This window comes from Panthera tigris, chromosome C1, assembly GCF_018350195.1.
Source record: "Panthera tigris isolate Pti1 chromosome C1, P.tigris_Pti1_mat1.1, whole genome shotgun sequence".
Classification (NCBI taxonomy): domain Eukaryota; kingdom Metazoa; phylum Chordata; class Mammalia; order Carnivora; family Felidae; genus Panthera; species Panthera tigris.
Window position 1 is genome coordinate 7,486,151 of NC_056667.1, and position 12,477 is coordinate 7,498,627.

At 46.7% G+C, this 12,477-nt stretch overlaps 1 protein-coding gene and 1 non-coding gene across 2 annotated transcripts in view; one reads left to right on the forward strand and one right to left on the reverse strand.

The window, feature by feature from the left end:
• The window catches only part of PEX14 (peroxisomal biogenesis factor 14), a 143,447-nt gene that overhangs the window by 12,177 nt on the left and 118,793 nt on the right, over positions 1-12,477 (forward strand). The window contains exon 2 of the mRNA XM_042993795.1: positions 10,389-10,436. Within this exon, the coding sequence (XP_042849729.1) occupies positions 10,389-10,436 (48 nt within the window). The remainder of the gene's footprint in view (positions 1-10,388; positions 10,437-12,477) is intronic.
• LOC122241665 lies at positions 1,061-1,164 on the reverse strand. Its single transcript, XR_006221904.1, has one exon. It is a non-coding gene; the product is annotated as a U6 spliceosomal RNA (small nuclear RNA).

Sequence of the window (12,477 nt, forward strand, 5' to 3'; positions counted from 1 at the left end):
GACACAGAATCCGAAGCAGAACAGAATGCTGACAGCTCAGAGCCTGATGCCGGGCTTGAACCCACAGACTGTGAGATCATGACCTGAGCCAAAGTTGAATGCTTGACTGACTGAGGCACCCAGGTGCCCCTAAAAAACATTTTTTTTAAGATTTTATTTTTGAGTAATCTCTACACCCAATACGGGGCTCGAACCCACAACCCAGAGATCAAGAGTCGCATGCTTTTACCTACTGAGACAGCCAGGCATCCTAGATTGAATTATTTTTTAAGGATTTCATTTGATCTCTACTATTGCTTTAGCTGTATCTCTATTTTTTTTTTGGTCAGTAATTGGCGTGAGGTTTACCATATGTTACTTAAGGTTGCCAGAGCTTGCTTTCAAATGATTTACCAATTCACAAGGAACGTAAGAACTGTACCAACAGTATGCTTCTGTCGTCTGTTAGTCTGTTAATACTATTAGTGTCCTAGATTTTACTTGGACTTGTGGCATCAACCCTGCAGTGCACTTTGGAGAGACAGAGAGACAGAGCGTAAGTGGGGGAGGGGCAGGGAGAGAGGGAGACACAGACTCTGAAGCAGAGTCCACGCTCCGAGCTGTCAGCACAGAGCCTGACTCAGGGTTGGAACTTACGAACTGTGAGAGCATGACCTGAGCCGAAGTCGGACGCTTAACCACCTGAGCCACCCAGGTGCCCCTACCCTGCAGGGCATTTTAAGTTATCTTTTTAAAATTTAAAAAAATAGTAGAAATGAATAATATAAAATAAATATATTTAAGATATCTTTGCTATTTACCAGCATATTTACCATTTCTGTCATTCTTTTGTGCATCCAGTTTTCATCTGGTATTGGTTTTCTTATGCTTACGGGGTTTCTTTTAGCATTCTTGTGGTATGGGTATACAATTTCTTCTGGCTTTTTTTTCCCCCTCTTAAAAAGCTTTTATTTTGTATTTTTAAAATTTTATTGTTTTAAATTTTAATTCAAGTATAGGTAACATGCAGTATAGTGTTTCAGGTGCACAGTATAGTGATTCAACAATTCTACACATTACAAAAAACATGGAACACTTCCCAAATTTTCATGTCATCTCTGGGCAGGGGCCGTGCTAATCTCTGTATTGTTTCAATTTTAGTGTATGCACTGCTGAACTGAGAACATTTTATTTTGTATTTATTTTTGAAAGATATTTTTACTGGATGGGGCACCTGGGTGACTCAGTTAAGCGTTAAGTGTCTGATTGTTGATTTCAGCTCAGGTCATATCTCATGGTTCGTGAGTTTGAGTCCCCCATTTGGGCTCCATGCTGACAGCACAGAGCCTGCTTGGGGTTCTCTCTCTCTCCCTCTCTCTGCCCCTCCCGCTCCCCTGCAGGTTAAGTTTTAAACTTAAAAAAAAAAAAAAAAAAGATAATTTCACTGGATATGGAATTCTAGGTTGACAGTTTTCCCCCCATAGGCATTTTAAATTCTTTTTTAAAAAAACTGTTTATTTGTTTTTGAGAGAGAGAGAGAGGGAGGGAGGGAAGGAGGGAGGGGCAGAGAGAGAGGGGGAGGGAGAGAATCCCAAGCAGGCTCCAAGCTGTCAGTGCAGAGCTCAACGTGGGGCTTGATCCCACAAACCATGAGATCATGACCTGAGCTGAAGTCGGATTCTTTTTTTTTTTTTTAAACATTTAACATTTATTTATTTTTGAGACAGAGAGAGACAGAGCATGAACAGGGGAGGCACAGAGAGAGAGGGAGACACAGAATCTGAAACAGGCTCCAGGCTCTGAGCAGTCAGCACAGAGCCCGATGTGGGGCTTGAACTCATGGACGGCAAGATCATGACCTGAGCCGAAGTCGGACGCTTAACCGACCAAGCCACCCAGGCGCCCCTGAAGTCGGATTCTTAACCGGCTGAGCCACCTAGGCATCCCCACCTGTGGGCAGTTTAAAGATATGAGGCCATTGTAGTTTTTGGGTTTTTTTGTATTATTAATTCTAAAAATTATTTCTTTATTTTTTATTTTAGAGAGAGAATACAAGTGGGACAGAGGGGCAGAGGGAGAGAGAGAATCTTAAGCAGGCTCCATGCTCAGTGCAGAACCCCTGACACAGGGCTTGATCCCACAACCCTGGGATCATGACCTGAGCCAAAATCAAGAGTCAGATGCTCAACTGATGGAGCCACCCAGGCACCCCATCATTGTAGTTTTTATTTGGCTTGTGTAGCTTCTGATCAGAAACCTGAGGTCATTCTTAATCTTGGTTAATATCTGTAGGTGATCTCTTTTTTTCTGGCTGCTTATAAGATTTCCCCCTTTTCATGGGTTTTTATTTTATTAAAAAATTTTTTTAGTGTTTATTTATTTTTGAGAGAGAGAGAGAGAGAGAGAGAGAGAGAGACAGAGCACAAATGGGTGAGGGGCAGAGAGGGAGACACAAAATTGGAAGCAGACTCCAGGCTCTGAGCTGTCAGCACAGAGCCTGACGAGGGGTTCGAACCCATGAACCATGAGATCATGACCTGAGCTGAAGTAGGATGCTTAATCCAGGCACCCTGAGGGTTTTTAGCAATTTCATTGTATAGAACCTTAGCATGCGTGTGTGTTTTTTTGCTTGGGGTTTGTTGAGCTTCTTGGATTTGGGAGTTTCATCAAACTTTGAAAAATTTCAGCCATTATTTCTTCAAATATTTTTCTTTTTTTTACCTTTGTCCTTCATTTTGGTCAGTTTTTGTCACTGTGTTTTCAAGTGCACTTACCTTTTCTTCTATAGTATCTAATCTGCTGTCACTCCCATTCAGTGGAATTTTTATTTCTGATATTATAGTTACATCTAGAAGTCCTATTTTCTTTTTATGTGATATATTTCTCTCCCTACTGTGATCCTGTTTTCCTTTCAGTTTTCTTTTTACTGAGGTATGATTGACATACATTAGATTAGTTTCAGGCATACAACATAATGACTCAGTATATGTATTTTAAAAATTGCATTAGGGATGTCTGGGTGTCTCAGTTGGTTGAATGTCCCAGTCTTGATTTTGGTTCAGGTTATGATCCCAGGGTCATGGGATCAAACCCTGTGATGCACTCTACGTTGAGTGTGGATCCTCCTTAAGATTCCCTCTTTCTCTCTCTACCCCTCTCCCCCACTCATGCTCCCTCTTTCTCTCTCTGAAATAAATAAGATAAAATAAAAAAATTGCATTAAATTCTTGAATAAAGTTATAACACCTGTCTTAATGTTTTCATTTCTGCAAATTATTCCTTTTATTTATTTATTTTTTACTTTTAAAAAAATGTTTATTTAATTTAGAGAAAGAGAGAGAGAGACAGTGTGAGAGGGTAAGGGCAGAGTTAGAGGGAGACACAGAATTGGAAGCAGGCTTCCAGCTCTGTGCTGACAGCTCAGAGAGGCTTGAACTCATGAACTGCAACATCATGACCTGAGCTGAAGTAGGATGCTTAACCGACTGAGCCACCCAGGCGTCCCTTCTTCTACTTTTTCTTATTATTGTGCATCACACTTTCCTGCTTCTGGACATCTGGTGAGACTATTGATCAGATGCTGGGTGCTGCGAATATTACATTGTTGAGGATCTGGATTTTGTGGTCATACTTTAAAGCATGTTGAGATTTATTCTGGTGGATAGTTAAGTTACTTTTGTTCATTTTGATTCTGTCAAGTCCTGTTTTTTTTTTAAGATTTTAAGTAATCTCTACATCCAACATGGGGCTCGAACTCACAACCCTAAGGCCAAGAGTCACGTGCTCTACCTGCAGCCAGGTGCTCCCATCAAGTCCTGTTTTTAGGCTTTGTAAGGGTGGATCTAGGGTGGCCTTTACCCTAGGGATAATCTGCCCTCTCCCCACCAGGATATGGCCCTTCCAGGTCTGTCCTGAGTGCCCTGACGGAGCAGTGAGGACACGCCAGTCCGGTGCCTGTGACCTGTGAGGTCTACGGGGGCTCTGGGAGCCGTTCAGCCCACTCTGCTTCTTCATCGCTCTTCCTGAGCCTTGTGGAGGTTCACTCTGCGCGTGCACACATTTTCATATTCAGCGAAGTCGTAAGGGAATCCCTTTGCAGATTTCTGGATCTCTCTTTCTGCATGCGCCTCTCCTCTCTGGAACTCTGCCCTGTAACTTTCAGCTGCCTTAGCCTCCCTGAACCCTATCTCTGTTTCCTCAACTCAGCAAGAGACTGCCATGTTCTGGTGGGGACCACTGCATGCCCTCCCCCCACACCCCGGCTTCTTGGTCTGAAACATGCCTCCCGGAAGAAAGCCAGGGTGTTCTTAGGGGCTCGTATCATTCATTTCTGATCTATCAGGAATCACTGCAGTCTAATGTCTACAAACGGTGGTGTCATTTATTTTGTTTAGTTTTTTTAACCAGTGGGAGGTTAAGTCTGGTCTCAATTACTCCATCACAGACAGAGCAGAAGTCTATTGGTTGATTTTGAGCAGAGGAGTAACAGGATATAACTTCTTTTATCTCATCTGATCCTGAATGTGAGGTGGTGGTATCATTCCCATCATTTCCACGGATGAGGAAACTGGGGTTCAGAGGCTGAGCGGTATACCCGCAGTCACGCGGTCTTTAGTGCCGTCGTTCACGCACTTGCCTCTGTGCCAGTGCCGCTCACAAAATATTTCTTGAACTGAACCTTACTTATTCTTCTCTGCAAAGAACTGTAGGCCAGACTGGCCTAGGACATATCTAGAGTTACGCAGCCACTTGGCAGGTGTGGCATGGGCACACCTAGACCTGGATGTTCTGCCAGTTGCTCAGACCTGAGCTGCGTGTGCAGTTGGTCTTTGCTGTGCCTCAAGGTCAGCACTTGGCACACCTTCTGGCTGGGGGAGGTCAGTGCCTGGGCAGCAGGAGTGAGAGCACCTTTGTGCCTTTCAAACCGGGAGCACTTCTGTCTGCCACTGTGGTCTTTTTTTGTCCGTTGGTTTTTTAAAACAGTCTTAGCCTTTTGCTCATCTTCCCTTCCTGCCGTCTGGCCCCTAAGCATCCTGCCTGTGTATTCATTGCCTTAGAGCCTGCTTCTTATACCTTTGCAGAGGGACTCAGCTGGTGATTTCTCAGCCTGTTATTATTATTTATTATTATTATTATTTTAACATTTATTATTGAGAGGCAGAGAGACACAGAGCGTGAGCAGGGGAGGGGTAGAGAGAGGGGGAGACACAGAATCTGAAGCAGGCTCCAGGCTCCGAGCTGTCAGCACAGAGCCCGACGCGGGGCTCGAACTCACAAACTGTGAGATCGTGACCTGAGCCGAAGTTGGTCGCCTAACCGACTGAGCCACCCAGGTGCCCCATGTTATTATTATTTTTAAAGTCAAGACCACCCTGTCAAGATTTCCAGGATCAAGGTGGAATTTAATTTGTAGGGATTTGTCTCAAGCCAGAAAATAGATTTGACCACTGAAAGGGGGTCGGTGCGGGGGTAGGTGTTTGAGGAGTGCTGGGCTCTCCTAAGAGCTGGGCTCGTGAGACTGACGGACCTGCATGTGCGGGGGGACTGAGCTTCTGACAGGCAGACGGCCGCTCAGACCTTTGCTCTTCTTTGAAGGGACACCTAGAGCCGCACGTTAAAGGTGAGTGTCTGTGCTCCCCGTCAGCAAGAGGAAGCACAATGGTCTGGAATCTCCGGGGGTCCTGCTGGTGCTTGAATGGGACAGTTCTTCATGCACTGCTGGACACAAAGCCTCCCAGGCCCCTGCCTTCTAAATGCCAGTGAGATTCCCTGGTCACTGAGACAACCGGAACCACCTCTACAGGGTGTGTGTGTGTGTGTGTGTGTGTGTGTGTGTGTGTTTGTGTGAGAGAGTGAATGTGTGTTTAAGAGAGAGAGCATACCCACAAACTGGGGAGAGGGGGAGGGAGAGAGAGAGAGAGGGAGAGAATGCATCCCAAGCAGGCTTCACGCTCAGCACAGAGCGCGGCATGGGGTTCGACCCCATGACGCTGGGATCATGACCTGACCCGAAACCAAGAGTTGGACACTCAACCGACCGAGCCACCCAGGTGCCCCACCTCCACACATTTTCAAATTCCTCTCTGGGGTGTGTGGGGGGTGTTTCTGCCCTGGGGTTGAGAATCCCTGGACCACAGCATTGCACCCTGGGAGTAGGCCAGGTTTGTGTTAAGTTGCAGGTGAAATGTTTCAGGAGTGGCCACGTGTCCTGCTGTGGTCCTCTGCTTGCTTCTTCTGTGCGCATGTATATGAAGTGGTTCCTTTGTTTTCATGTCTTAAATTAAAAGAAAAAAACCTGAGGTATTTATTGGGTGCAGGTGATATTTTAAGTGCTGAAGATCAGCCTTCCGTAAGATGGTAAAGTGCCTGCCTTTAAGGAGTTAAAAATCTAGTGGGACTAGATAGATAGTAAACTAGTAACCCAGTGAAGGATTTCGGGTGGTATTATCAAGGAAATCCATACGGAGAGTAGGAAGGATGAAGGCTATTTTGGTTACCAAGAAACAGTGCTCTTTAGGCACCTGTTGAGAAGGAGCAATGGGGGGTGGTCCGTTGTAGACTGCAGACATTTCAACACAAACTGGAGTATCATCTCGAATATAATCAGTATTGGGCCATTCCTAGATGGGTGAGGAGCCCCCTGTGAGTTCACTAATAAGGTCTGACAGACCTCAGTACCACTGTGAGTTGGAATAGGGTGTGGGGAAATCTTGCTCCTCCTTGCAGCTCTGAGACTAAGCCTGGAGCCCTGGCTTTGGTGTGCTGAGACCCCAGAAGGCTCTGGAGGTCAAGACTTGAGGAATTTGGAGAGTGCTGCTATTCAGCCTCCTTGATAGGGGTACACACACACACACACACACATCCGGGTTCTTAAATGCTTTGAATGCCTGGAAGAATCTATAAGGAACCAGCGTCAGTGGTGGTTCCCTGAAGGAAGAGGGGAGTGTTGGAGAGTTAGAATGAGAGAGAAGCTTTCTTTTTAAAAATTTTAACATTCATGTATTTTTAAAGTGGAATACGCTTCCTTGGCTCACAGTGTAAAAACGTACAAAAGGGTATATGATGAAAGAGACTTAGCACCGTATACTGTTTTCCCTCTGGCAAATGCTAGCTAGTCAAGAGGTGAACTCATTTTAAGGGAAGTTCCGTAGTGATCATGATTCATAGTGATTCCTTGTATTTTAGGAAGAAGAAAGCTGTGGATTAAGTCAGAATGAGGCTTCCTAAATATTAAAGCTGTTTGAGTTAGTTTTGTCGAGTCAAATAGCCCACATTATTATTTGTGGGGGTAGCATTAAGAGTGTTGCTTAACGAAATGTGATCCAAACAAAACTCGATCATTTTATTTTCTTTAATTTACATTTAAAAAATTTTTAAGTTTATTTATTTTGAGAGAAAGGAAGAGAGTGTGTGTGCATGCTAGCATGCTAGGGAGGGGCGGAGAGAGAGAATCCCAAGCAGGTTCTCTCTGCACCGTCAGTGCAGAGACCCATGTGGGGCTCAAAACTGCTAACTGTGAAATTACGACCTGAGCCAAACTCAAAATTGAGTCAGGACACTGAACCAACTGAGTCACCCAGGCGCGCCCCCCCGCCCCTCCCCCCAGTTTTTTTTTTTTTAAAGTAGGCCCCATGTCCAGTGCGGAGCCCAATGCGGGGCTCGAACTCACAAAACCGTGAGATCGTGGCCTGCATCGAAATCAAGAAAGAGCCAGACACTTAACTGAGCCACCCAGGTGCCCCCAAAATTCAATTATTATTTAAAAAAATTTTTTTTCTTTATTTATTCTTGAGAGAGAGACAGGGTGTGATCAGGGGAGGAGCAGAGAGAGAGAGAGAGAGAGAGAGAGAGAGAGAGAGACAGAATCTGAAGCAGGCTCCAGGCTCTGAGCTGTCCGCACAGAGCCCAATGTGGGGGTCGAACTCACGAACCACGAGATCATGTCCTGAGCCGAAGTCGCACGCTCAACCGACCGAGCCCCCCAGGTGTCCCAAAACTCAATTATTTTAAGTAGAATGGTTCAAATCCCTTTAGTACCAGTTGCTAGCTGGGTCATCACAGGCATGCTATTTATTTATCTCCTTTGTCTCTGTTTCCTCATCAGCAATAATTTCATACGTTTATTGTAGAATTACATGAAGAAAGAGGTAAATAAATGTTAGCACTTAATATTTGCCAAATGGAGTGAAGGAAAGCCCTCAGGAAGATAATGAACTTTACTCTGTAATCCATTCGGTTGAGTGAGAACCATTCTACTCTTTGTTGCCTTTTGTTCATTCAGCAAATATCTGTGGAAGGCCTAATCTGTGCCTCATACTGCCCTGGGCCCCGGGGATGCAGTGAGCAGCACACACAGACAGTTTTTGCCCCTGTGGAGTTCATAATCTAGTGTGGGACACAGACATCAGTCGGATAATCACACAAGTAAAATTGCACTTCTTCTCAGTCCTTGAAAGAGAGGTGGATGGTGTTAGGATAGAATAGGGAGATTTCACCCTGTCGTGGATGTCAGAGAATGCTTCCCCAAGGAAGTGACTTAGCCAAGTGGAACTGTCAGAGGCTCGGGCAGGGATAGCATGTGCAAAGGCCCGTGTGTCTGTTGGGCAGAGCTGGGCAGTGTGTGTCACACAGACCTGAGTTGCAGTCAGTGGATGTGAGGCCTTGGCAGTCACACAGAGAAGGTTTTCTGTATTAGGGCTGCTGTTGGTAGCTGTTTCCTGGGGTGGTTGGCGGGGGGGGCGGTGAGATCTGATTCTTACTGTTTTGAAACAATAGTCTGTCTGCAGCGTGGGAAATGAATTAGAAGAGAGCCAGCGTGGATGTGGGTGCACTGATGCGAAGGGTATTGGAGTGGTCCAGGCAGGGGATTTTGGAAGCTTTGGCCCAAGTGATGACAGTAGAAGTAGAGAGAAGCGGATGGACTGATTGCATGGATATTTAGGAAGGAATATGGGCAGGACTTGATAATGCGTTAGCTCTGGTGAGTGGTGGAGAAAGCTATCAAGAATGGCCTTTTGGACTCCAGTTTGTATATTTTGGTGGAAGGTTGTGCCCTTGGCTCAGGCAGGGAATACTGGAAGAGGACACGTGTGGCAGAGGGAGAGGATTATGAATCCTGTTAAGGGACTTGTTGAGTCCAGAGGAGGCTGGGAGGCAGGTGGACGTAGATCTAAATGCAGGTTATCGCTGCTGCGAGCAGGGATGGGGGAAGGAGGAAGGGAAAGCGTGCTCAGGTTCCTGGAGACTTTCTACTTGGTTTCATGCAGGCTGACCTTGCCCCAGGACTTTGGATGAGGAGCTAGAGTCCTTCTCCCAGCCAGAGTCCTTGCCACTGTGCTGTGTGCCAGCTGCACAGTGGCAGCTGGTTGTGAGGAAATCTTTGGAGACCCTCTGTGGCCTGGACTCTTTCCTCCCCCACCTTCTGTGGTTTTTTTTCCCCCCGAGGAGGCCTGGCACTTGCCATCTGAACGAGCTGGGAGAAGTATGGAGGCTGGCGGCTGGCTCCTGAGACCCACCGATTCGCTGCACTTGTCTGGATATTATCTGTAGACAATTGGAAATTGGCTTGAACATCAGTAACAGTAAACTAATCATAACTCTCAAACTGCTTGTTTTATTCTTTGGGAGATTTGTGAGTTTCCTCCGAGTCTGTCTCTGTCTCTCCCTTTCTGTAAATTTGGCTAGACCATCGGCCCCGCGTTGAAGGTAAATGTGAGCATGAGGCAAATGTGAGATCCAGAGAGGGGAGAGGGTCCCAGACTAGAGCCAGGCTGAGACCCCATGCTGCCTGCCTGCCGCTTGGTCTGTCAGCCTGGCACTGGCTTAATTACAAAACTGATTCAAGCTTGGCTTTCTTTACTCCTGTGGATTGGTGTCCTCAGTGACAGGTGATAAATAAGAACCGTGTCCTGAGTTTCTTCGCTTCCTGGTTCCAAGTAGATGCTGGGAGAAAATCCTGAGTATGGGCCACTGGGGCCCCCTTGTGGCTGGATCTGGTTCTCCACTTTCGCTCTGCTCTTCCCTGTAAGGCGGGAAGATGGCAAAAGGGAAGTTTTGCTCTCTCTTAAAGCCCTTCCTCTGGATTTGCTATTTCTGTGGATCTCATGATAGTCCTCGGCCCTTGCTGCTCAGCTGTTGATCTTGGGCCCTCTTAAGCTAAACCTAGTCTTCTTGAGATGCTGTGGCAGTGAACCCAGAAGCAGTCTGTTCTCGTTTACTGGCTAACTCAGACTCCATGGGCTACTTCTTTCCAGGTAGGGCACTGCAGAACACTGTACAGTCTGAGAAGCTGGTGGGAAATAGGAGGAACAGGTGTTGGTGTGTGTTGCTGGAGAATGAAGCATCTGTGGCTTTTTGATGTCCATTGGGTGGCACTGTGATCTTATTTTTGTTTCTATTTTTCTTTGCAGCCAAGCTCTACTCCAGGAGGTGAAAATGTGGTGCCTCGAGAGCCTCTGGTGAGTACCCAAGATATACAGTATCATTTCCTAATAATTAAAATACTGTGTGAGTATGGAGAAACCTATGATCCTGGAGTTTTGCATCCTTCAGTGTCCCTTCAAAAGTAGGTATTATATGGAGACTAACTTAATGGCCTTTGACTTCTGACTTCTTCTCTGGCTTGCAGGATTTAGTGAGCTGTCTCCTTACTAAAACCTGGTCTTTTCTGGAAGGGAAAGCATCCACCCCATGGGGTGGTGCACCACTTTGTTTGTTGCTGACCAGTAGTAACCAGTGGGATGCCTGAAACCTTTGGAGGCGGAGTTGGGACTAGGTTCCGAAGGTAGCTTTCTTCACAAAGTGCTTTTGCTCTGGTTGTCTGAGCCCCAGTCCCTGCCAGCGCACCCCATTTTCATTCTATGGTTTGCATTGCAGGGCCTGCCGCAAATCCTGTTCGTTGGGTCGTTGGGTCGTAAGACCTGTTCTGTAGCAGCCTGATAAGTTTCATGGAGGGCCGGCTTTGAGAGCTTTGCCTTTGTTTGGTGATAGCAAGCTGCAGGATGTACACCCAGCCTTCGTGTCACAGGCCTGCTTTTCTTCCCTCTCCTCCAGCAGTAGTGGGAGGAGGTGATGTGAGGTCTTAGCTGGCGTGAACAGGCCTGAATTGTAGCCCGTTCCTAGGTTCCCGAGGCAGAAGGGGAGTTGGATTTGGCTGAGCTCTAGAAAGACCAGGGTGACGCAAGCCCTGCTGGGGCTGATTCAGGGAAGCACTGCCACCGTCCTGTTACCTACTGTTATCGCGTCAGCTCCCTTCCCACTGCACCCCGCGATGGCTTCCTTTCACTCTTCTGGTCTTGCCTGGGTTTGTCTGGAGGTCAGGGTGGTATGAAGGCCAGAGGCTTCAGGCTTCTCCTTGCCAGGCCCGTAGATCAGGAGCTTGAGTGTCCCCCGGGGCCTGTCAGTGCCCCGCAGGCTAGAGTTGTGGCTGGTTTTGGACTCATGTCCAAACTGAACGCTTGTCCTCTGCAGTCCTTTACTTCTCAGCCTCCTTTTACATTTTTCTCTACTGACTTAACTGGCGATCACCGGTGGAGGGACTGGTCCTTCTCTTGAAGCGCAATGGGGTAAACCCTCAGGGGTTCTTTCTAGCAGTGAGCCCTAAGCCACGGGCAGCCTTGCTAATTTCTGGGTATTTGGAGCCCTGCAGCCCCTTGGCCCTGCTGACGTTTCTGTGCACTGCTCTTTTCCTGCTGTCTGCTGCATCTGCTTGGTGGTTGGTTGTATGTTTATTTCTTTCTTTTCTGGGAGGCCCTGAGCAGTCTTCAAACCCTAGTAGCCTGTGATCGTCCAGAGTTCAGACTCATTCTCTCCAGGCCAACTCTACAATTACCTTATATTTAATTAATATTTTTTCCCCTTCTTTACATACTTGCTGCATAATTGCTCAGAGGAAAGAAAACACATAGCAGCAATTTATATATATATAAAAAAAAAACAATAATTAAAAAAAACACCCCGAAATAAACTCCCATCTCATTTGGGCTGATCCTATGAGTTGGGTAATTAGAGCCCTATTAAAAGGTAGACCCTTTCTGCTTCCCTTCTTTTTTTTTTTTTTTTATTAATTTTTTTATATTAAACTCCCACAGTCTCTCAGTCATGCCCTTATTGCTTTTGGCCAACCATTTGCAGCAGCCTGATTAAATGAGGGCACCAGCCGAGTTGTATGGTCTTGTGTGAGCTGCTTCTGCCTCTTGAGAGTGGAGGTGGGAGGGTGCCAGGCAGAGGGGCCCGCCAAGGGCCAGCAAGGACTCATGTGGCAGGTCGGGGTACAGGACTTTGAGCTGGCAGGAGGCTGGGTGAGAGTCACAGGGCACTGGCGAAGGGATGAGGTGGTCTCCCCCACCCACAGAAGACTCCCAGCACTGCCCGAGCCCCGCTTCCACAGGGCAGGCTTCTCAGGTGTGTGCATTAGCCATCGTCTCTTGGATGCTTGGATGCTTGGAGGAACAGACAGCTGAAGGATAAAACTGAGCCTTCTTCCGTAATTTATGCATT